At 42.6% G+C, this 25,820-nt stretch overlaps 1 protein-coding gene and 1 long non-coding RNA gene across 2 annotated transcripts in view; one reads left to right on the top strand and one right to left on the bottom strand.

Annotated features, from left to right (window-relative positions):
• Positions 1 to 25,820, top strand: part of ACO1 (aconitase 1) — a 71,066-nt gene that overhangs the window by 14,760 nt on the left and 30,486 nt on the right. The window contains exons 2-8 of the mRNA XM_054502889.2: positions 6,929 to 7,047; positions 8,708 to 8,876; positions 9,955 to 10,092; positions 19,574 to 19,643; positions 19,774 to 19,957; positions 20,484 to 20,623; positions 22,301 to 22,472. Of these exons, the coding sequence (XP_054358864.1) occupies positions 6,951 to 7,047; positions 8,708 to 8,876; positions 9,955 to 10,092; positions 19,574 to 19,643; positions 19,774 to 19,957; positions 20,484 to 20,623; positions 22,301 to 22,472 (970 nt within the window). The 5' untranslated portion in view covers positions 6,929 to 6,950. The remainder of the gene's footprint in view (positions 1 to 6,928; positions 7,048 to 8,707; positions 8,877 to 9,954; positions 10,093 to 19,573; positions 19,644 to 19,773; positions 19,958 to 20,483; positions 20,624 to 22,300; positions 22,473 to 25,820) is intronic.
• Positions 16,200 to 20,565, bottom strand: LOC129044717 (uncharacterized). The gene is made up of 3 exons (XR_008504751.1): positions 20,426 to 20,565; positions 17,078 to 17,262; positions 16,200 to 16,480 (listed from the first exon to the last, which is right to left on the bottom strand). It is a non-coding gene; the product is annotated as an uncharacterized LOC129044717 (long non-coding RNA).

Raw genomic sequence — 25,820 nt, 5'->3', positions numbered from 1 at the left:
CTTTCTTTCTTTTTTTTTTGTTTGTTTGTTTGTTTGTTTGTTTTGAGACAGAATCTTGCTCTGTTACCCAGACTGGAATGCAGTGGCACAATCACAGCTCACTGTAGCCTCAATCTTCCAGGCTCCAGCGATCCTCCCACCTCAGCCTCCCGAATAGCTGGGACTACAGGTGTGGAACACCATAACTGGCTAATTTTTTCACTTTTTTGTAGAGACATGGTCTCGCTATGTTGCCCAGGCTGGTCTCAAACTCCTGGGCTCAAGCAATCCACCCACGTTGGCCTCCCAAAGTGCTGGGATTACAGGCATGAGCCACTGCGTCAACCCAGATTGATATTTCTAAATGCTGAAAGAAAATAGCTGCCAACCTAATATTTAAATTTTAATGTAGAGCTACTCATAAGCAAAATGTACTGGCCCAAATAGGATTTTGTCCATGATTTAAGATAATCATCCCCTTTCCTTGCTATAATTCACTAGGCTCACAGTGCACCCAAGCATGGGGTCAAATTGTTGACAGATTTTAGGGCTGTCTGTCATTCACGTAAAGGGAAATGTTGTAGACCATATCTCAAGACCAAGTAGACCAAGTAGAGGCCAGAGGCAGTTTCAGTCTCTCCAGAGTTACAGAGCTGAGGCATCCACATTAATAGCTCAGTTAAGTCCCCTTGGAGATGAGAACATTTGATCAGCAGAGGTCATCTTAGTGTTACTCAGTTTGACCTGTCTGGCAGACAGGCAGTTTACAAAAGAAGAAATTTAGATGTCTAACAGACAGATGGAAAGTTATTCAATTTAACTAGCTATTAAGGAAGTACCAAGATTGGCTTTTTAATGTCTCAACTTGGCAAAAGGTAAATATGAATTCTATTGCCTGGTTTGAGTACCTCCAGTCACTGCCTCAGAGAAGGGTCGTAAAATTGGTACAGCCTTTTCCAGGCATCCAGGTGATACGCAAATCCTTTCACTCAGCTCTCTTCTAGTAATTGAAAGCCAGAAATTTATTTGAAAGAAATGATTTAAGGACCTCCTAATGATGTAAAAGGTATCATTGTTTGAATGCTAGTACTTGGAAACAACCTAAGTATTTTAATAATAGGGAAATTGTTATATATCTGAAGGATAGATTTTTATGGTATAGTTAAAAGTGCTGTAAAATATCACACGATTGTCCTATTAAGATATTTGAGGTTTATTGTTGAGTGAAAAAAAGCAATTTGCAAAACAATGTGAGGTCTAGTAATTTTTTTTTTTCTTAAATTCAAATGCATTTAAAAGTCATGGTAAATGAAACTGTAAATCATGGTATTACAAAGGATTTTATTTTGTTCTTTTTGCTCACCTGCATTTTCTGTTGTTGCTACAGTGAGCATCTATTTCTTTTTTTTTCTTTTTCTGTTTTTTTTTTTTTTTTTTTTTTTTGAGATGGAGTCTCGCTCTGTCACCCAGGCTGGAGTGCAATGGCAAGATCTTGGCTCACTGCAACCTCCACCTGCTGGGTTCAAATAATTCTCCTGCCTCAGCCTCCTGAGTAGCTGGGACTACAGGTGTGTGCCACCATGCCCGGCTAATTTTTGTACTTTTAGTAGAGATAGGGTTTCACCACTTTGGCCAGGCTGGTCTCAAACTGCTGACCTGAGGTGATCCGCCCATCTCGACCTCCTAAAGTGCTGGGATTACAGGCGTGAGCCACTGCGCCTGGCTGTATCTATTTCTTAGTGTAATATGTTTTAAAGTTACCACCACCCAAGAAGATGTGGTTCAGTAACAAATGTGGTATCCTGCTGAGATTGGAAAGGGAGCTGGGGATGGGGTGGGAAGGGAGGGCCCCGCTTGGATTAGTCTGTTTGACTTGAATGAGATGTGGCACTGTTCATCTAAGGCTAAATTTGAGCCATTCAGGGATTCTCTTTACAACTCTTTCTCTCTGTTGGTGAATATCAAAGGACATATTGAGGGGAGCAAAGTGGACTTTATCTGGAGTTATAGTCACAAATTTAAATACATCTTCACGAGTCATTGTTAAAGAAAGACCTGCATTTGTAGTTCCAGGAACTTTATGGACCATTCTATCTTTCTTTCAAAGGATATTGCTGAAGATGTCAAGTTCTCATTTTATAGAGATGCTAATGTAGGTATTTATGTACAAAGTTTAAGTGACTGCTCCAGTGTTTTAAGAAGTAAGTAGTAAATGAATGCATGCTTATCAAAAATAGAATTTGAATAATACAGGAGTATAAAACATAGAAAGCTAAAGTCTCCCCTTTATACAGTGTGTTATTCTATTTGTAATCCATGTTAACTTTATGTCTTTCTTCTTTGTGCATTTACATATGCAATGGTGTGTGTGTATGAATGAATATACACTAATGGTCTTGAAGTTTGTTTTTTTTCACTTAAATCAGATCCTAGTATATACATATACATATTATTTTGCAACTTTAAAATTCTCATATCATTTAATGTGAGCCTTTACTAACATTTTGTATCTTGAATCTGAGTAAGGGATTGTATACACAATATTATATCAGGAAAATTGATTTGCCCTTACTGTGTCTTTTGGAAAAAAGTGGCACCCAGGGCAGATCATCAGAAACCTAAACTTAAGTTGTTTTTCCAAAGTTTAGCTGTCAGTTCTCTGGAATTCTGAAACACATGGAAGTTTTAGTACGTGATTATAGAACTCACATCACAGAAGCACCAAAAGACTGTGATACACCTAGGTAGTACTTTTTTCAACTCTACTTATGAAAGATTTTAAGGTTTTTTTTTCCCCCGAGGGAAATTTGCATTTCACTGGAGGGCAAATCAGCTGTATTTTTTTTTTTTTTCTGGTTCTCCCACTAATGAGTCATGTGACCCTAGGCAGTCAGTTGCTTTTCAGGGCCTCTCTGTCTTCCTCAGGGGAATGCTACGTGATTGCTAAGGTTCTTTACTAAAAACTCAACATTCTCTGTCTCATTACCTCCTTAGCACCTAAGGTCAAGGTGTCCCTAGGGAATGGTGACAGATTGGTGCCATGCCTTAGTTCCATGCCATGTATGCACAAAAGGCACTACTCCAAGGCATCTGCAAGTGTCCTCAATTGAGCCAAAGGTCAGTTGGTAGCAAGACTGTGGTTGGGGAAAAACCCCAGCTCTTCACTCCTCCCACCCTTTTACTGGGAGCATGGCTCATTTGTTAAATGTCTTACCCTAGTTCTGCCTGCCTTTGCATAATATTTGTTATTTTTTTAGTGACCTACTTTAAAACTCTGGTGTTCAGACTGTCCATGCCCACCCCCCGCTCTTGCATGCAGAGTGTACCTGTGCTAATCATAACCCTGTACAAGTCACCCAGCTAGTATTTCAGGATGGGTTAGCTTTGAAAGACACTGTTTCTCTACCAAATAATTATCTTGACTTTCAGAATGTGAACTACATGTAGTGAAGGGTTTCAGATACAGTAGCTCCGTTTTTATTCCTTTTGTATAAGAACTGTTCATCTGTCTTACTTGATTCAGTGGCCAGGGACAAGTGTTCAGCTGTCTTCAGCATTCTGACAAGCGTCCCGGAGGGACAAGTTCTGAATAATTGCTCCCACCTTGTACCTTAAAAGATAACATTTCCCATTCCTTCCTTCTTTTTTTTTCTTTTTTCTTTTCCTCTTTTTTCTTCTTGCCACCATGTAGTATCATCTCATTCTATAGAACAAAGAAAGCAGCAACCCCAAATAGTGTGATATATGCTAACTCTTCCCTCTTTCGAAAAAGAAAAACACTGTATATATTTAGATACTCTGCCACCTCCAAAAAACCCACATTCACTGTCTTCGTTTGTTCATTCCTATCTTTTATTGTTGAATGAAGATCAGATAAAACAGAAAAGAGCCAAGAACAAAGCAGCAGGAGGAGAGAGTGGGAGATAAGAAAGGAATTGAAACAGTGGGACCTGTGCTTTAGGTGGATGTGGGACATAGGGAGGGCTTCCTGGCCAATGGTGGGGTTCCGAGATGAAACCCCAGATCTTGGAGGTATTTTTGGAGCCTGAAGGACCAGTGATAATACTCAAGGATTAGGGATGGGATGAGTGTCTGGCCAGAGAAAGGCAGGCCTAGGAGGTATGATGCCTGGATTCTTCTCTGGATCTGGACCCATTACCCAGCCAAAGATCTTTCTTCTCACACCTCTTTGAAACATGATTGTTTTTGGCTTTCTCTTGGAGTTACTAAACCAGGAGATTTGAGACAAGAGTGATAGTATGGGTGGAACCTTGAAGTGGCTCCAAATTCCAGAGTCCTCTAGGCTTATATGGAGGGCCTGTTTTCCAAACAAAGCTAGTCTTTGGCTGTTGAAATGCAGCTGCTATTACTTCTACTGACCTGTGGCTCAGTACAAAGTGGTAGGAGACAGGTGACAGTGCCTGGCTCAGACCTGGTTGCTTGGGGCCCCCTGGAAAGAAGTAAAGGCAACTCCAGCATTCAAAGTTGAGTCTCTTGTGAGAGGATTTCCCATGACTTTCCCAGCTTTAGGGGCTAGTGGGTGACCTCCAACAGCAGCATCGTCAGAGCAGGGTGGCTGCATGTAGAGAGGTGGTGTTGGGTGGCAGAAAGAGCCAGGGTTTGAAACCTAGCTCTGCCTCTTACTGGATGTATGCCGTTAGGCAAGGTTTTTCATTCCTCTGAGCTGCGGTATCCTTATCTGTAAAATGGAAATAATGATAGATTTCATTTACGGAGATGTTGCCAGGTAAAGAAGATGGTGTAAAGCACTTGGCATGTGCTGGTATAACTAACTGGTTCTTCTCTTCCCTTGCGCAGATAGAATTTACTTCCTTAATATAGTGAAACTAGACAGTTTTCTAGCTTCCAGGGAAAAAGGGAGGCAGATGGTAGTGCACTTTAAAACAAGCCATTTTCTCCAGCAGCCACCATATTGGTCACTGTATCCATCCCAAAATACCAACTGACTTTGTAGGGTGGTGGGGCTGGCGGGAATCATGTGAGGCTTCTTGTGTTATGTCCCAGACATTTGTAGCTACAGGGAAGTAAATTGACACATTTGGTCCCCACTGCATAATGGCAAATATGAGTACAAGTTAACAACTGGTTTAATCCAAAAATTTTGGGAGACTTGGGGCATCTGGCTCCTTTAGGTTTCGACACAGAAATAGGGATGATTCAGACACTTAAGGCCATTGAAAGAGGTGAATGACCCGTCTTGCTCAGTCCCATGAGCGTTTCCCACCACTTCCCCTGCCTGCAGAGACTCTGGCCTCTGTTGAGATAGTCTTCTGTTTTTCCAGGCAGGCAAAACAGCCGTTTTATTGTTGCAGTTGCTACTGTTTGAGGGTGGAAAAGGTAAATCTGGGGAGTATAGCATGGGTGACAAATGAGAAGGAAAGTAGCACTGTTGCCTTTTTAAATATATTCAGAATTTCCGCCAGTGGAATTATTAGTTTCATTTTCTGAGCCCACAGATTTGTAAACTTCTCCTTCTGCAGATAAGATAAGCTAGCAGGTTTCTTATTTATAGGGCTTTCCCCGCTCCTGATTGGCTGCTCATTGAGTGAGAATTAGTCACAAATCTCTCGAATTTGTGTGGCTCTTTATCTTATATGCACTGTCACCTCAAAAACTAAAGCCACCATCTTCCCTCCCAAAGCAGTCCTAATAGCCTTCAATTCTCCATGCCTGGAGTTAAGCCTTATTTCTTCTCCCCATAGATTTCCCCCCATTCACCCAGCAGCCATTTCCTCTAAATTTTGCCTCTTCAGCTTTTAATCCATCTGCCCCTTTTTTCCATTTCAGTTTCTGCCATGCACTTGCCCACCTGGTTACCTGCCACTTCTGGTCGAATAGGGCCCACAGGCGTGTTTGGTTTTGCCATCATGCCACAGACCCACACAGTTTAGAAAAAATTAGTTGCCAACTTTTATAAGCCAAGAATTCATATAAAAATCTAGATTACCAGTCTCACTTGGAAAATTAGATCTCTCAACACTGGGCAAGCATTCCTTCATGCCCTCTCGGCTGGAGTCAGGTGGCCTCTGCCCCCTTAGATGGGCACAGATCACCCAGGCTCTTTAGTCCCTGTACAGCCTGCCTCACATACACAGGTCTCTTCCTGAGCCCTGGAGGCATTTTGATTGTGACTCCTGTTTTAGAATGTGCCCTCCCTTTTTCCATATCTTCTGTGCTGCCTCTCTGCTTCCTGAATTAAGTTTTAAGTGCCTCACCTGGTGGCACTCCACAGTGCCCACCAATGATTCTCAAGCTGAACGTGTGTTGGAATCACCTAGAAGCTTGAATAGGTTCAGTGGGTGGGGAGGGGATACTCAGGAATCTATATTTTTAACAAGAAAGATCCCTGGATAATTCTAATGCAGATGGCCTAGGGTACATACCTTTATAAACACAGTTACGGTGTATTCCAGTAGCCTTTACTGCCCATTCTTTAGTTTCAATTCCAGAACTCCCAGAGAAGGAAGTTGATTGGGCCAGATTGGGTCAGACACCTTTCCTCTCTCCCATCAAATGGCAGCTGCTGCATACAGCATGTGAGACTAGGTGGAAGAAGCCGTTCCCCGGAAAGAGGTGCTGGGCAAACAGCCTGGCTGTCTCCTCTTCAGTGTCTTGCGCCCATTAACGTTACCTGTGGCGTGTCCTGTCGCCTCCTGCACTAGCAATCCAGGAAGACACAGGCTGCTTCTCAATCAACTGCTTTACCCCAAAACTACCTAGTACCTACCAGACTTTGGACAGAGGAGATGTGCAAATGTCTATTTCTTTTAAATTTTTAACTATTTTTTTAAAAGTTGAGTGTGTACATAGTTAAAAATGCAAACAATACTAAAAGAAACATAGTAAAAACTAAGCCTTCCTCCCAGTCCTGATTTCTAGGTCCCAGGCCTCTTAAAAGAAGAATTTAAATGTTCTCTTTTCTTTTCAGGAACACGTGGCCATCAGTAATCATGAGCAACCCATTTGCACACCTTGCTGAGCCATTGGATCCTGTACAACCAGGAAAGAAATTCTTCAATTTGAATAAATTGGAGGATTCAAGATATGGTAGGTACATGGCTGTGATAGCAATTGGAATCTCATTTGCACAATGATTAGGCTATGTAATTAATTATACTTTAGGAGAGTTTGAAGAGGGAGTAGCAGAGAATGGGTGAATGTTCTTGGGTTAAGTGCACAAGCACATGCCTTTCCTACATTAGTCATTTTTAAGTAGGTAATAATGATTACATACATTAAACATTTATATAACACTTTATAGAGTATACATTTGTATCATATCATTTAATCTGAATAACAACCCTATGAGGTCATGTTTATAAAATATAAGAGGTCCTGAGGAAGCTAAGGCCCAAGAGTCAATGACACATGCTCAGATCACAAGTATGTGGGTTGTAGACAAGCAGGACAAGAACACAGTCTTTTTTATTCCAAATTCCGCCCTTTTTCTGCCTTTGCACTGTCTTTTCCAGATAACATTTCCAGATAGTATTGCTTAGTAATTTTCACATATCAAAATGGAACTTTTATAAATAAACAAAATCATTTTTCTTGTGAATTAATATTGTTTTATTTTAGGAACTCGAGTTACCACTGGCCATGCTGCATAGTGTTTAGGGTTTTGTTTCCTTTTAAAGATGTACATGCATATACTTTGGTCTTAATTACAATAATTGTAAAGGGGTTATTTTCTCATTTCTTGAGCATTAGTTTCATAAGAGCTATTACTCTGTGTGTATATATACATGTATAAATATATGTTACTTGTCAACATTTAACATAGGCTGGGTGTGGTGGCTCATGCCTGTAATCCCTGCACTTTGGGAGGCCAAAGCAGGCAATCGATTGAGTCCAGGAGTTCAAGACTAGCCTGGGCAACATAGCGAAACCCTGTCTCTACAAAAAATAGAAAAAAATTAGCTGGGTGTGGTGATGCTTACCTATAGTCCCAGGTATTTAGGAGGCTGAGGTAGGAGAATCACTTGAGCCAGGGAGTTTGAGGGTGCAATGAACTGTGATCACACCACTGCACTCCAGTCTGGGTGACAGAGTGAGACCCTGTCTCGAAAACAGACAAAACACGTAATACAGTAAAAATCTAGACTGATGGTGAGATGTGATGACTTAAGGGAAACTTTCTGTTGTTGGAATCCAGGACAAAACAACCATTTAATACCAAAGGATAATATTTTATTTTGGCCTTGTGTGTAGTGTTTTCTACCACTGAATATCTCTTTTTTTTTTTTTTGAAACAGAGTCTTGCTCTGTCGCCAGGCTGGAGTGCAGTAGCATGGATCTCGGCTCACTGCAACCTCTGCCTCCTGGGTTCAAGCAATTCTCTTGCCTCAGCCTCCCCAGTAGCTGGGACTACAGGCACACGCCACCATGCCCAGCTAAGTTTTGTATTTTTAGTAGAGATGGAGTTTCACCATGTTGGTCAGGATGGTCTTGATCTCTTGACCTTGTGATCCGCCCGCCTCAGCCTCCCAGAGTGCTGGGATTACAGGCATGAGCCACTGTGCCCAGCCGTGAATATCTCTTAAACCCATTAAATATGCATGTATTTTAAACTGTTGGTCACTTTACCCTCTTTCCTTGTGAAAGAATAGTCTGATGCCTCATATCAACTTTATATAGAGATTGGCCTTAAAGAGCGCTCTTAAGTTGTCTCACGGGTTTTGTTTATTTTGTCATCCTTAACTCTTAGGGCGCTTACCATTTTCAATCAGAGTTCTTCTGGAAGCAGCCATTCGGAATTGTGATGAGTTTTTGGTGAAGAAACAGGATATTGAAAATATTCTACATTGGAATGTCATGCAGCACAAGAACATAGAAGTGCCATTTAAGCCTGCTCGTGTCATCCTGCAGGACTTCACGTGAGCCTAATGTCACTTCACTCTGCCTCCCTCGTTAGCCTTTCAAGAAAGTTTTCTTTTAAACAAATGAAAACAATCTGCAATGACTATATAATTTATTAATTTATGACTATACAATATTATATACCCATATCCAGACACTTTTGGAAGCTAACGGTGTCATTGCCCCCAGCAGCAAGAGGAAACCAGGATTGTGTCCGGCAAACTGAAACACGCCACCTTTTCTAATAGGAAGGGTCATTATCCTTGCTCTTAAAGATCCTAGTCCTGAGTGTCTTAGGGAAAGGTCAAAGAAATAGCATGGAATAGAGCCATCTTGGAATCTTTTCTCTCCCGCATTGTATTGCCCAGGAAACCAGGTGTGTCAAACACTTGTACTTGAAACACTGATGTGCTGTCTGCAGAGGGGAGATGATGTAGCTCACATCACAAGTCTTGACCATAACTGTTAAGCCTCATTTCTCATCTTGCTATTTTTAGATATCCTTGCTCCCCATTGCAGCATCTTTGTTGAGATACTATATTTCCATTTTAAGTGATGTTAGTTTATTCCTTCTAGAGACCCAGTTTCATTTTTCTAGAGGAAGATCACCAAAATGTTATACTTTTAAGCGAAAAAGAGAGATTCATTTAACATGAATTTGATTCACAGCCAACTTTTCTGAATTATATCCATTCCTTGAAATCTGGTCAAAATTGAGAAGGTGTGATCTGAAAGTCTTCTCCAGGTCTTTGTCAACCCACCATGTGAATGGTGAGCACTCACAGCAGTAAGAGTTCCAGAGTTGTTAAGTGCCAGCTTTCCCATCGTTGCTGTATTTAGACCATAGCTGTTATTAAATTTAATACAATGATAACATTGTACATAGAGATACCACCCAGTCATGGTACTTACTACCTATGTGATTTCTGCCTGAGGAAATATGCTTAGAAACTTTCACTTTTCTAAGTCTCACCCATTGTTAGCTCCTCTGATGAGGTAGGGCCTTGTCAATATTATCAATGGAGGCAAAAGCTGAAAAATCCAGTTACACACATTTAAGGCTTATTTTCTGCATTATTTTCTTTCTTCTCTTAGGGGTGTGCCCGCTGTGGTTGACTTTGCTGCAATGCGTGATGCTGTGAAAAAGTTAGGAGGAGATCCAGAGAAAATAAACCCTGTCTGCCCTGCTGATCTTGTAATAGATCATTCCATCCAGGTTGATTTCAACAGAAGGTGAGAGATTAAAATGAATACCTGAGTGTTCTGCTTTGTGCAAAATCTTTGAATACGAATCTTTTTAAAATGTGTATATGTAGTTAAAGAAGAAAATCTTTAAAAGATGTCTTCAGAAAAACTTAAACTTCATATAGATTTCGCAGTAAAGATGTTTTAGGGGGAAGAGTGGGTGGATTTTTTTTTTTAATCTTTTTTTATTTGTTTTTACTTCTTGGGTGGGAGCAGCCTGCATTTGAATCTGACTTGAAGTCTGGGTGAAAACACACACACATGAAGTTCTGCCATGAGAGCTTGTCAACACAAGTATATGTCAGTGCAAGTATATGTTTGAGTTTTTTCATCCACTGGAACCTTACTCCTTTTTTTGATCCCAAATAACCGTTGCATATCTAGCAATCTCTGCCTCTCCACGTGGGTTTCCATAATGCCTATCCCTTTCTTTCCCTGTGTTTCTTCTTTTGTTTGGGATATCCTCTCCTCTGTTCCTGCCAAATCTTACCTGTCCTTCAAGGCCAGCTTAAATCTTATTCTGTTAGGAATCCTTTACTTTCCAGCCTATGAAGCTCCCTGTTCTTCAGTTTGCCAGATGATTTAGTGTCCTGAGTGGGCCTGTAGCCCTTGAAGGGAAGTTGTCACTTGAGTTGACTTGGTAAGTAGACTCTCAGCTCCCTGAATGCAAGAGCTGAGCAGATAAATAGGCATTTAATATCCTAAATTGAGTGACCTTGAAATTATTCTTCGATTAAGTGAGAATCTTGGTAAGCCTGAATATAGACACCTAATGGTCTATAACACCTTTAGGTGGGGAAAAACTAAACAACTCTGAGGATAGGTTTTTTGTTGTTTTTAAATCCATCCCCACATCCTTAGCATCCAAAGGTGTGCATATTAAAATGTCTTCATTGGCCACTTGCAGTGGCTCATGCCTGTAATCCCAGCACTTTGGAAGGCTGAGGCAGGAGGATCGCTTGAGCCCAGGAGTTTGATACCAGCCTGGGCAACATAGGAAGACCACATCTCTACAAATAACTTTTTTAAAATTCGCCATGTGTGGTGGTGTGTGCCTATGGTCCCAGCTCCTTAGGAGGCTGAGGCAGGAGGATCACCTGAGCCCAGAAGGTTAGGCCGTGCATACCAGTTGGGTGACAGAGCAAGACCCTGTCTTTAAAAAAAAAAAAAAAATCTTAATAAAACGTTTTACAAAGAAGAGAACTGAACATGTGAATATGTAGTTGTGAACTGGCAACTTAGGCCTGACCTCTTAACAAACTTTAAAAGTGAATAATACTTCTTAATCAAAATATGTGTACCATTTGTAATCCTAGCCCATTGAAGAGATGACTAAGTTTTGTGAGGTTAGGAGCCAAGTAGTAATGGTCAATTTTCCTGACTCAGTTTATTTTAATGAGCTTTTATCCCTAAATCTCACTCTCTAAAAGCCTTTGCTTTAAGTTGGAAGTGTTGGGAGTGAGTCTTTGGCTTAAAATGGCAACAGGATATTAAACATTGTTATAAAGCCCCAGTCTTATGTAAGACACACAAAAAGGCATAGAAAATAGTAGAATCTAAGAGGAGCACTTAGTGATTTGATAGGGCCTATAAGAGTAGAGTACCTGATGGCCGGGCGTGGTGGCTCACGCCTGTAATCCCAGCAGTTTGGGAGGCCGAGGTGGGCGGATCACAAGGTCAGGGGATCAAGACCTGGCACCGTGGCAAACACGGTGAAACCCCATCTCTACTAAAAATACAAAAAAAAAAAAAAAAATAGCCGGGTGTAGTGGTGGGCACCTGTAGTCCCAGCTACTTGGGAGGCTAAGGCAGGAGAATGGCGTGAACCAGGGAGGCAGAGCTTGCCGTGAGCAGAGATAGCGCTGCTGCACTCCAGCCTGGGCGACAGAGCAAGACTCCGTCTCAGAAAAAAAAAAGAGTACCTGATGAAGTTAAACTTGAAAAAAAAAGAATCTAGTCATCTTTGCCCTTTGGATCAAAATGGTAATCAACAGATGGGAATGAAGTCAGAAGAAACTCTACCATTTGTCCTTTTCTCCAAAAGGCAGAATTTGTACCAGCCAAAACCATGAAGATTTCAATGTAGAGATGGGTGTAAAAAAATCAGCTATTGCTGTATAACAATCCCAGAATCTCAGCAGCAGTCAACAATAAGAATTTATTTCTTACACGTCTTCTAGTTGTTTGGGAGGTCAGCCGACCTAGGTGAGCACAGTCGGGCAGCTCTGCTTTGCACTGCAGTAGCCAGGTTGGCAGCTTACACTGAACCATACATCTGCGGGGCAGCCGGGACAACTGTTCCATGTGTGTTTCTTTTGGGGTCCAAGCTAAAGGAGAAAGCAGCTGTCTTGTGACCACAGAGACTCAAGGGGGCAAGTGGAAACACACAGTATCTCTAAGGCCTAGCTAAGGACCAGCACAGCATCACTTCTGTTCACGGTGCCATTGATCAAAGCAAATCACAGGGTTGAGCCCAAAGCTGGAATGGGGAAATACAGTCCACCCGTCTTCGGTGGAAGTAACTTCAAGATTACACCACAAGGGTTTTGATACAGGGAGGACAATCAGGTATTTTTAAGAGGCTATTATCTTAACCTAGAAGTATGACTACCTAAAGTTGTCAAAACAACTATCAGTGGGAGAAATAACTTTTCCATATACAGTGCTGGAAATTGATTAGTGGAGGGAGCAGTTCTTATGAATGTTTAAAAGTTTTAGAAGGAAATATATGCGTGTCAGATGTCTTGATGAGACTAAATTTAGAAGCAACGAATGAAGCAAAAGAGGAAAAAAGGTATAGATTTAGTTACTGCAAAGTTAAGAGAAAATAACTTGAAAAATATGGCAAAGTGTTAATATACTTAATATGTGGAGTATCTATAATCCATTTAGAAAAATAATAGGTCCCCGAAGATAAATGGGCAAAGGAAAGTGGACATTTCTTAATAAAAGGAAATGCAAATGGTAGTAAACAGTATATAAAGGCTTTTCAATCTCACAAGTAATAAAAAAGTAAATATTTGAGATGTCATTTTCTTATCAATATAGTTGAGATTAGAAAATATTAATTATGAAGGTGTTATAAGGGAGACACTTTTATCCACTGCTGATAGCACTATAAATTAGAAATAAGGATTAAAGCAATATCTGTTAAGACCTTAGAAATTTCTATATCCTTTGTCCTGGAATTCCTACTTCCAAGCATACCCTTTATATCATTTATTTATTTATTTATTTTTTGAGACAGGATCTCACTCTGTTCCCTAGACTGGGGTGGTGTGATCACAGTTCACTGCAGCCTTGACCTCCTGGGCTTAAGCAGTCCTCCCACCTCAGCCTTCCAAGTAGCTGTGATCACAGGCATGCGCCACTACATCTAGCTAATCTGGATAGCTGACTTCAGAAAAAGCTTAATAGCCAATAATGTTTATTAAAGTATTATTTATAAATGAAGCCTAGAAACATTCTAAATGTCCAACAAAAAATGCTTTATTAAATTATGGTATACCCCTGAAGTGAATCATTAGGTAACCTTTAGAGTTTAATTTATGAAGTCTTTAATAACACTTGGAACATGATCACATTGTAGCTCAACGAGCCAGATGCTGCATTGCATACATATGTAGACTGACGTAAGCTACATGGAAAATGATGCAGGAATTAAAAGATTGGAAAGAGTGCCGAGTTGCTAAGCAGTTATCTCAGGGATTGCAGCTGTCTTCATTTTCCTAATAAGAAGCTATTATTTTTATAATTAAGTCATTTAAGAATATGAAACCACTCAAAGGGAAACAAAAACACCTTTATTTGCTTCCTTGGGGATGTAACTGAGTTCCTGGCAGTCTCCAAAGAAATTTAGAAAATGATCTTTCTCCAGTTAATATTGCTAACATCCAAACCAGATAAATTCAGGATAAAGAGAAATCTACTTTGTCCCCTGAATTGATGGTACTTGGAACAGACCATGTACTCGCCAGCTCTTCCCTTTCCTTTGGACTCTGAACCTGTCCTAAGGCAATATGTCTTCTCCCACCTTCCTTTTTTCCTAAATCACGTGAACTCAGTTTAATGTTTTGGTTTCAAATGGAAGAGTTTAAAATAAATGCGTAAAATGTTATCCTGTTTGAGATAGGATAAAGACCCACTTCAGAAGTTATGAAAGTAGCCATAAATTCATGCCCAATTTCATCTTTCTTGGAGACTTTCATTAATGTTGATGGGTTTACCTTCATTTTGCTCACCTAAAGCACAGGTAGAGACGGAATTGTAATATAGTTTTCATGTCTAAACTCTATTGACTCAAAATTCAAAGAGCTCATGGCTGTTAATGCATCTTGAACTTGGGTCATCACCAAGTTCCCTGTAATTTTTTTTTTTTTTTAGACCTTGACTGTAATCAATTGTGGTTTCAGTTTTTTATAGACCTTTTTCATTTACGCCATGTACTGAAAACATGAAAAACAGCAAAATCCAAGGGTGAACTTTGACCTAGATTGATAACCAAATCTAGTAAACCCACATGTATATATAAAATCAGAGCGAACACTAGCCGGGGCGGTGGCTCACGCCTGTAATCCTAGCACTTTGGGAGGCCAAGGCAGATGGATCACAAGGTCAGGAGATCAAGACCATCCTGGCCAACATGGTAAAACCATGTCTTTACTAAAATACAAAAAATTAGCCAGGCATGGTGTTGCGTGCCTGTAGTCCCAGCCACTCAGGAGGCTGAGACAGGGGAATCGCTTGAATCCGGGAGGTGGAGGTTGCAGTGAGCCGAGGTTGTGCCACTGCACTCCGGCCTGGTGACAGAGTGAGACTCCATCTCAAAAAAAAAAAAAAAAAAAAAAATTTCTTTCAGAAGTGTTTTTATTGGTGGTATTTTGTTTTTATTTCTTGAGTTGTGGTTTTGCAATTTAACCTCACGATCTCTCTCCTCATTTTTGTAAGGAATTAAATGTGATGTCTCAACTCTGTGAAACTGTGCCGTGGGCTAATTTCCAGCTCTTTCTGGAAATGAGTGAGAAAAACTGGGTAAGGGGTGGTAGAGTGGTAAATGTCTCAGTTAAATGTTTGTAAGCTCTTTGCCTAGTTTGAGTAATACTAATTAGCTTCACATCATCTTTAGAAGTTGAAGTTCTAACACATTATTGTGATATTTTACAAAGTTACCTCACCTTTTTTTTTGTTCCTCCAACAAGAATTTCATAACAGTGGCTGGGCGCGGTGGCTTATGCCTGTAATCCCAGCACTTTGGGAGGCTGAGGCAGGGGGATCATGAGGTCAGGAGATCGAGACCATCCTGGCCAACATGATGAAACCCCATCTCTACTGAAAATACAAAAAATTAGCCGGGTGTGGTGGCGGGCGCCTGTAGTCCCAGCTACTTGGGAGGCTGAGTGAGGCCCGGGAATGGCGTGAACCCAGGAGGCGGAGCTTGCAGTGAGCCAAGATTGCGCCACTGCACTCCAGCCTGGGCGACAGAGCGAGACTCCATCTCAAAAAAAAAAAAAAAGAATTTCATAACATTTTCTGACCAGATTTCATTAATGTGAAAACTATCTCCATGTTAATACTATCCGTGAATTTCTGGAGCTCCATTAAATGTAATTCTCAGAAACTGAACTACATTCAGTTCTGAATTCAAATTAACTAAGAAATTTCCTCTTTAGTCTGTGAGGCCATTCACATTTAGAGACCTTATTAAAAGCTCACTAGATTAGACTAATTTAGGAAAGTTCTGAGTGGTAGAAAATTCTGAATGCTAGGTCTATTCATTCCAGTAACTAGAACTAGGCTAATTGAGCCAAGCTCCATATAATAGGTGTTTTGTTTTCCTGAGTAAATAGGGTTTTACCTGGAATTACTGTATCATGAAACAATCTAAGCATTTCTGGCTTCTGCACGTCCTATGAACATGTTGCTTCCATCAAACTGATACCCCCAGCATTTTCTGGGGTAAACATTCCCCCATCAATCATCAGTCATGCTTCTGCTGTGAGAAGCTCTGCCATCCTCCTGGTGCTGGAGGGTAGAAGATCAGGGACAATAACTAGGAGTCCATAAGTGCTCACAGTATAGCAAAAGAGATGGGGAGGAGAGGCAGGGGCCACATGTGGTTGTAATCTTACCTGTAGTGGTAGAAATCAAGGTCAGAGATGCTTTCCTTTTTTAAAAAAATTAAATCCATTTAGCAGATCTATTATGTGCCAGTATTTATTCCAGAAACAGATTATAGTTTAGAAGGGGAGAGAAATTAGTGAACACACAGCTTTCATGCAGTTGATAAGTGTAGTCACCACGGAGAAGGGGCAAATCATCCTGACCTGGGGAGTCTGTGGGTTTTTCAAGGAGTGTCACTTGATCTGGATCCTGAAGCCTGTTTACCAAGGAGAGAAGAGCTGAAAAAGACCTTCCACTCAGAGCAAATAGAGCATGCAAAGGCACGAGGAAAGTGGGGGTGGGAAGAGCATGCTGGCTACAGTGTAGCTGAAGCTGAGAGCTTGGACTGGAGGTTAGGAGAGGACTTATAAAGGATGGCTGAGGTCAGGTTGAAGGACTTAGGTTTTTAAGACAAGGAATTTTTATTTTATTAGAAAATGGGAAGCCATTGGTAGATTCAGGCTGGTGCGGATGATTTACATTTTAGAAGTGATTCAGGTGACTGTACCAAAGGTAGATTGAATGGCCTCACAGGGCAGCTGGTTGGGAGGCTATTTCTGGAATAAATATCTTGATAGCTATAGGTACTAAGTGGTGGGAAAAGAGCTCATTAGATATGGACAGACAGGGAAGAGGAACAGATTTAGGAAAGAAAGCCCAGCATCAGGGTTTAACCCATTGAGTTTGTGGTGCCTGAAGTATTCTTGGTTCACATGCCCGAAACACACTGGAAACATAGATGTGGACGTAGAGACAGGTGGGAACTGGAGGGATGGAGCCCTCAACATACTATTGAGAAGGTCGAGATGAGTACCTTGAGGAGTAGCTGTGTCTCGTCCAGAGGGTCCACAGAGTCTGCTGATGCCAGTGTCAGTGCAGGTGTCCTGCCTTGTTCTGCTATCCCGGGGTCCCTCCTTTCTCTCCCTCTTTTGCTCTTCTCGAACATATACACACATAAATAGACACTCATTCACTCAGGCAGGGATCAGCAGACTTTTTCTAGAAAGGGCCAATAACAAATACTTTAGGCTTTCCTGGCCACATGCTGTCTCTGTCACATATTCTTCCCCCCAACACCCCAGCCTTTAAAAATGTAAAAATCATCCTTCATTTGAGGGCCAAGAATATATGGGCATTGGGCCACATTTGGCCCATGGGCTGGTTTGTAGACCCCTGCTGTAAGGCAGTCTCGGGAATTGATCCTACCTATTAAAGCAACCAACATTTGTCTTGGAGAATATTCATATCAAGAGAAAAAAAATCAGTGTGGTAACCAAATATGTTTTCTTTTTTTTTTTTTTTTTTTTTTTTTGAGCTGGAGTCTCGCTTTGTCACCCAAGTTGGAGTGCATGGCACGATCTTGGCTCACTGCAACCTCCACCTCCCGGGTTCAAGTGATTCTCCTGCCTCAACCTCTCGAGTAGCTGGGATTACAGGCGCCTGCCACCATGCCCGGCTAATTTTTATATTTTTAGTAAGATGGGGTTTCACCCTGTTGGCCAGTCTGGTCTTGAACTCCTGACCTCATGATCTGCCTGCCTCAGCCTCCCAAAGTGCTGGGATTACAGGTGTGAGCTACTATGCCCGGCTCCAGATGTGTTTTCTATGAGGTAAATAACATATGCTTCCGGTCCCTTTTTTCCCAAGGAGTGCCTGCCCATTTTGCTCGGGCTGACTCACCGTCATCCTTCAGATTACATTGATACCATGTCCTTCTGGAAAGCATTCCAATCCCCCCAACCCCCACCCCCAGCTGGGTTCATGGCCCATTCCGAGTGCTCCCATACCAGGCAGTGATGATTGCATTCTTTTGCAATTGCCCTCTCACCAGACTCTGAGTGCCAGTGGGCAGTGAGCACACAGCTTTTGCACCATTGCATTTTCAGCATGTAGCATATAGCAGGCTCTGGGGGAGGGGAGGATCAGAGTGGGTGAGAAGCAGAGTATCATGGTCAAAGTAGAAACCCCCAGGGCCAGTCAGACCTAGGCTCAGATAACAGCACTGTGTTATTGTCTAACTTTGGACAAATTTAACCTTTCTGTGCCTCAGCTGCTGCTTCTGGATATTGAGGATGACAGTAGGTATTTACGTGAGGGGTTGTGATGATAAGTTCACATGTGTAAAGCTCTGAGCGCCCATAACGTAATGTTGTCCTTTAGCTCTTGCTGTTACTACCACTGCCACCATTACTGCCACAGTCGCTGTAACTATGACAGGAAGGCCCTGTGGTATAGGGATTAAAGGATAGTGTCAACTCGGGAGTCAGACTGCCTGGGTTTCATTCCCAGTTCCACCATTTACTAGTGTCTGTGGTCCTGAGCAAGTTTCTTCACCTCTCCGTGTCTCAGTTTCCCCACTTGAAAAATGTGGCTGTTAGTTGCACCTAACTCAAAGGGATATTATGGAGACTAAATGAGAAAATTAACAGAAAGCATTTAGAATAGTTGCTGGTTCCTAGTAGTGTCAAAAAGTGTTAACTACTGGGTACTAGGAAGTAGTTATCCAGTACTTCATTTATTAATGAAGTCTGACTTTGGTCTTAGCTATTAATTTTACTAGCCTTTCCTGTGTTCACTCAATCCTGTGATACACGCTTTATGAGCACGTTCTGTGTGCTGACTCTGCGATCTTGTGACTATGACTTATTCTGCCTTGACTCAAAACAGTGCAGTTTGATTTTTAAACTCCTAGAAAATCTTGGTGCCCTGTGTTGTCCGGATGGACTGAATGACCTTGAGTAAATCTTAGCATATAATCTGTGGTTCACAGATATTATCAGGTGACACCTTCTTCCTCATAAACCTTGGTCCTACACACAGGAGACTGTGATTCTATAAGGTACTGATCCTCTCAGCATTGCTAGTTTTCTGTCTCCCAACATAAAGAGATGAAAATACCAGCCCAGACACATTCCAGGTCAGAGAGATGTTATAATGAGGTCATGGATGAGGAGTATAGAAACAAGAGTTCTTTAAATGTCCAGGCCGCTGTAGTCATATGGATGTCTTGAGTCTGTTCCTAAGAGTCAGACTTTATGATTAGATTAGTTTTAACTTGAATTCAGTTCATGTTTTCTGCCTACCATAGTTAAAGGCATTGTAGGAATCACTTGAACCAAACAATAATTACTCTCTTTACTTTCACTAGTTACCTCTCCTATTCTGCATTGTAAATAGTCATGAATGAAATTCGTATTATCACTCAGCAAGCAAGGAGGTGCAATTCCATTTTGTTTCTTCATCACCAATAAATTTGACCACTAATATGTTAAGCCTCAAATTGTATACATTTAATTTTTCTCTCTGACAGGGCAGACAGTTTACAGAAGAATCAAGACCTGGAATTTGAAAGAAATAGAGAGCGATTTGAATTTTTAAAGGTATGGGCAGGGTCTGGTTCCATTGTTTGGTTTTCTTTGTATGCGGGGTACGAGGGAGAGATGCCAAGAAGATGGGCTGAGTAGAAGTACTTCACACGTTCATAGTGTTCTTTCCATTTATCAATCCCAGTGGGGTTCCCAGGCTTTTCACAACATGCGGATTATTCCCCCTGGCTCAGGAATCATCCACCAGGTGAATTTGGAATATTTGGCAAGAGTGGTATTTGATCAGGATGGATATTATTACCCAGACAGCCTCGTGGGCACAGACTCGCACACTACCATGATTGATGGCTTGGGCATTCTTGGTTGGGGTGAGTGTTCTTCCATATATGCTGTTTTGGGGCATGCACTTTAATTCACTGTGATTCTATTACATCTCAGTAACATGAATTTACATGACCACAAGTTTCCGAGAGGTATTTTTGTCAGTTTTGTCACTGCTGTTTTTCCAGTGCCCAGAGAATCACTTTGCACCTAGCAGGCACTCAATAATTATGCTTGGAAGAATGAACAGAAGCAAGGGGTTAGGGACATTTAGCATACACGAAAATCACCTGGGGTGTTAAAAATAGAGACTCCCAAAGCTTACTCTTCTTTGCATGTGGCACCAAGGGGATTTTGATACAGGTGTTTGGGGGACCATGCTTTGAGAAACACTTGTTAAAAAATTCTATAAAGGAAAATAGAGAAAAAATAACTGCTCTTTATAGAAACATAACTCTGCACCAATTAAACGTTGTAACTGGGTTTATTACCTGTTAATGTCACTAAATTTATACCTGAGAGATAGAGTAAGGAGTAATGAAGGCATTCTTCTGGTCATGCCGTTCATTGCAGGTGTCGGTGGTATTGAAGCAGAAGCTGTCATGCTGGGTCAGCCAATCAGTATGGTGCTTCCTCAGGTGATTGGCTACAGGCTGATGGGGAAGCCCCACCCTCTGGTAACATCCACTGACATCGTGCTCACCATTACCAAGGTAACAATATGCGTCCTCTTCTGTGGTCTTGGAAAGTCACAATGATAGCTTTCCAGTGGAGGGAATACATAATGGAATCTTGTTTGGTTTCCAAGTGCTCTAGCAATGCTAGGAAACAAGGTTGATGATTTTAAAGGGAGATGAGGTAAGGGAAGTATTCTATGTTAAGTTTAGATAATTATGTTTGTTTTCTTCTAGTATTGCTGCATCGATCTTTTTCTTAAAGAACATTTTTTAAACTGTGAAATAGTTCAATGATACAGAAATTAAGATGGCATTCATATGCCCACCACCTAGATTTAACAGATGATCCCATTTTGTCATAGTTGCTTCAGAGCTCTCTGTATTTTTAAAGAAATAATATGTAATATCTGTGGCTGAAGCCACATTCCCCATTTCTAGAAATAATCACTATCCTGAGGTTGTAAGAATCATTCCCATGCATGTGTTTATGCTTTCACTACATGTTTTCCACATGATTCTTCCTTTTATGTAAATAGCAAGGTAGTTCCATGAATAGAGTTTTACTTTTTAAATTCTCTTCTCTGTATTATAAGTTACATTATTGTAACATGTATGTCACCAAGCTGGAAAGTATTAGGCTTTTTCTGTAGCTGTTAGAGGAGATCATCTTTTTCTGTGATTTGCTTGTTTTGTAAAAAGGCCATTTCGTTTTGGAAGACTCTTGCAAAAGCAATGGTTTTTAATGATCACAAACATAATTTTTTCTGCTTTTATAGTTTGGAGGCTGGGGTCTTTTGCATGGACATGCTATCGTTAAAGTGCAAAACACATTTCTCTTTGATTTAATTTTTGTGAAATTTTGAATTGGATTTATTTGAATACCATAGCTTATCACAAATGTCTGTGCACTGTTCTTCAGATGTGGAATACTACAGGACTTCGTCACAAAATCTGGCAGAATCCCATATTACCAAAAGAGCCCATCTGTGTGGTTGTAGCTAGAAACTGGCTTTATGCAGAGCTAAGTCAGTCACTGTGGCCTCACACCTGGCTGGTGCCTTGTGTGGAAAAGATATGGGGATCTTTTGGCTACATTTGAATTATACTTGTAGCATGAATTTTGCTCATTATGCCTTTGAAAAGTTATTTTCCTAACTAGTGCAAGTAGTTATTTAGGTTGAAAGAATTTAATATGTAGCACACTTCCAGACACTTCCAATGATCTCATTAGAGAAAGAGAATGTTTCTCATTTTGAAATATTTTTCTTAATATCATTTGTATTTTGGGCACACTTTGTCTTTCTTTTTATAAATAAAAGCTATTTGACATCATCTTAGATTTATGGGAGAGTTAGTATAAAGAGTACAAAGAATTCCTGTTATCTTTCTCCCAGCTTCCCATAATGTTAACATCTTAAATAACCATGGCACATTTATCGAAACTAAGGAGTTAACATTGGTGTAATACTCTTAACTACAGACTTTACCAGTTTTTTCAGTAATGTCCCAGAATTCTGCTCCAGAATCCAATCCAGGATACCATGTTGCATTTAGTTGGCATTGTTTTTTAAGTTTTGAAAGTGATCACAAATGTGTTGGGCTAATTTATTATTTGGATTTACTGACAAGACTATAAGAAGTGCAAGATGGTAGTTCTGCATTTTGAATGTGGGCCATCAGATCTCAAACTTTTCTGTTGTTTCTGCTGCTTAGCACCTCCGCCAGGTTGGGGTAGTAGGGAAATTTGTCGAGTTCTTCGGGCCTGGAGTAGCCCAGTTGTCCATTGCTGACCGAGCTACAATTGCTAACATGTGTCCAGAGTACGGAGCAACTGCTGCCTTTTTCCCAGTTGACGAAGTTAGTATCACGTACCTGGTGCAAACAGGTAAGTGAAGGGCCCTGAAAGCATAGGGCTCTTTGTAAAAGTTCCATGGAACACCGAGAATCTGAGCACTGCCTTCTGCCTCTACCCAGCAGAAGGCACTGGGTTATAGTTACACAATTATTTTTTTCTCCATGGAGTCAAAATGGGTTTTGGGGATTTAAGGAGTTAATATGAGATAGAGATGGTATGGCCAATAGAAAGAGCTCAGAGATCACAGAAGCCTGGATATTTATACGGTCCTCTACTACTAGTTTTTTGACATTAAACAAGTGATCTTAGTAATGGTTACTGCTGCCTATGGGGTACTTGCTGTGTACCAGTTACCTAGTATGTATTTGCAGTCAACCTCTTTACAGATCTGTAGGGTAGATTGATTGACTAGTTAATTAATATTAGAGAAAACTGAGGAGCAGAGAAGTGTTCATACTCAAGGCTAATAAACAGCAGAGTCAGAATCCAACCCTGCAACTGCCTGGCTCCATACAGGAACAGCACTCTGCAACACCCCTCTCAGGGATGTCCAAAAAATGAAATGAGGCCAGGCACGGTGGCTCACTCCTGTAATCCCACCACTTTCGGAGGCCAAGGCAGGCAGATCTGACCTGAGGTCAGGAGTTCGAGACCAGCCTGGCCAACATGGTGAAACTCCCGGGAGGTGGAGGTTGTGGTGGGCCGATCTCGCACCACTGCGCTCCAGCCTAGGCAACACAGAGAGACTGTCTCAAAAAAAAGAAAAAAGAAGAGAAGTGAGAGGCTGCATATGAAGGCATTTTAAATCATTGACAGATCTTTAACTGTATTTTTAGAAATTTGACTTTTAACTTTGAGAAAGCTTTAAAATATTTTTCTCAGTTTAAAAACATTAACTCTTCATTCAGTCATTCATTTAGCAAATTGTCAATATCTGGCCTAGTTCCCAAAGATATAGCAGTGAACAAGATAAATAAAGTCCCTGCCGTCAAGTAGCTTACTTTCCAGTGAGGGGGGGAAGACAATGAACAAGTGAACAAATATGTAAGTGTGATGTGATAATGAGAAAGAAAGGGGAGGTGGCTGAAGTACCCAGAGGTGCTTGCACAGATGTCTGGATGAAGTGAAGGGACAGCTATGGGACGGGTTTCATGAGGATCTTACAGACTCCAAATAAATCTTAGTCTTCTGCCATAGCCTGAGGAAATTCCTCTAGAAATAGTAAAGATTGTCATGAAAAAGTTTATTTAAAGAAGTTTTTATTAAATATAAGCACATTGAAATTGATTAATACATCTTTGTTCCCCCAAAGGATTTTAAGTGAAAAAGATAAAGAACTAAAAGAACAGAATAAATAATTGAGGGAATCAACCTAAAGAAAGAGCCTCTCCCCTCTCCCCTCTCCCCTCTCCCCTCTCCCCTCTCCCCTCTCCCCTCTCCCCTCTCCCCTCTCCCCTCCCCCTCCCCCTCCCCCTCCCCCTCCCCCTCCCCCTCCCCCTCCCCTCCCCCCTCTCCCCTCCCCCCTCTCCCCTCCCCCCTCTCCCCTCCCCCCTCCCCCTCCCCTGTCTCCCTTCTCCCCTCCCCCCTCCCGGAGCCCTCTCCCTCTCCCTCTCCCTCCTTTCTTCGGTCTCCCTCTCCTTTCTTCGATCTCCCTCTGTTACCGAAGCTGGACTGTACAGCCGTGATCTCAGCTCGCTGCAACCTCCCTGCCTCAGGCTCCTGTGATTCTCCTGCCTCGGCCTGTGGAGTGCCTGGGATTGTAGGTGCGCGCCGCCACACCTGACTGGTTTTTGTATTTTTGGTGGAGACGGGGTTTCGCCGTGTTGACCCGGCTGGTCTCCAGCTCCTGGCCTCCAGTGATCTGCCCACCTCGGCCTCCCGAGGTGCTGGGATTGCAGACGGAGTCTCGCTCACTCAGTGCTCAATGTTGCCCAGGCTGGAGTGCAGTGGCGTGATCTCGGCTCGCCACAACCTCCACCTCCCAGCTGCCTGCCTTGGCCTCCCAAAGTGCTAAGATTACAGCCTCTGCCTTGCTGCCACCCCGTCTAGGAAGTGAGGAGCGTCTCTGCCTGGCCTCCCATCGTCTGGGATGTGAGGAGCCCCTCTGCCCGGCCGCCCCCTCTGGGAAGTGAGGAGCACCTCTGCCCGGCCGCCATCCCGTATAGGAAGTGAGGAGCGTCTCTGCCCGGCCATCCGTCGCCTGGGAGGTGAGGAGCGCCTCTGCCCGGCCGCCCCGTCTGGGAGGTGAGGAGCGTCTCTGCCCGGCCGCCCCGTCTGGGAGGTGAGGAGCGCCTCTGCCCGGCCGCCCCATCTGGGAGGTGAGGAGCGCCTCTGCCCGGCCGCCCCGTCTGGGAGGTGAGGAGCGCCTCTGCCCGGCCGCCACCCCGTCTGGGAGGAAGTGAGGAGCGCCTCTGCCCGGCTGCCCCGTCTGGGAGGTGAGGAGTGCCTCTGCCCGGCCGCCCCGTCTGGGAGGTGAGGAGTGCCTCTGCCCAGCCGCCCCGTCTGGGAAGTGAGGAGTGCCTCTGCACGGCCACCCCGTCTGGGAGGTGAGGAGCGCCTCTGCCCGGCTGCCACCCCCTCTGGGAGGAAGTGAGGAGCGCCTCTGCCCGGCCACCCCGTCTGGGAAGTGAAGAGCGCCTCTGCCCGGCCACCCCGTCTGGGAAGTGAAGAGCGCCTCTGCCCGGCCGCCCCGTCTGGGAAGTGAGGAGCGCCTCTGCCTGGCCGCCCATCGTCTGGGAGGTGAGGAGCGCCTCTGCCCGGCCACCCTGTCTGGGAAGTGAGGAGCGCCTCTGCCCGGCGCCCTGTCTGGGAGGTGAGGAGCGCCTCTGCCTGGCCGCCACCCTGTCTGGGAAGTGATGAGCACCTCTGCCTGGCCGCCCCGTCTGGGAGGAGAAATTCTTCTGCCTTGGGGTGCTGTTGATCTATGGCCTTGCCCCCAGGCCCCTGCTCTCTGAAACATGTGCTGTGTCAACTCAGGGTTAAATGGATTAAGGGCGGTGCAAGATGTGCTTTGCTAAACAGATGCTTGAAGGCAGCATGCTCGTTAAGAGTCATCACCACTCCCTAATCTCAAGTACCCGGGGACACAAACACTGTGGAAGGCCGCAGGGACCTCTCCCTAGGAAAACCAGAGACCTTTGTTCATGTGTTTATCTGCTGACCTTCTCTCCACTATTATCCTATGACCCTGACATATCCCCCTCTCGAGAAACACCCAAGAATGATCAATAAATACTTAAAAAAAAAAAAAAAAAGAAATCCTGCTTTTTTTTGCAGCAACGTGGATGAACCTGGAGGACATTATGTTAAGTGAAATAAGCCAGGCACAGAAAGACAAACAACACATGATCTCATTCATCTGTGGAATCTAAAAAAGTT

Source organism: Pongo pygmaeus, chromosome 13, assembly GCF_028885625.2.
Source record: "Pongo pygmaeus isolate AG05252 chromosome 13, NHGRI_mPonPyg2-v2.0_pri, whole genome shotgun sequence".
Taxonomy (NCBI): domain Eukaryota; kingdom Metazoa; phylum Chordata; class Mammalia; order Primates; family Hominidae; genus Pongo; species Pongo pygmaeus.
This window is presented reverse-complemented; position numbering and strand designations above follow the sequence as displayed.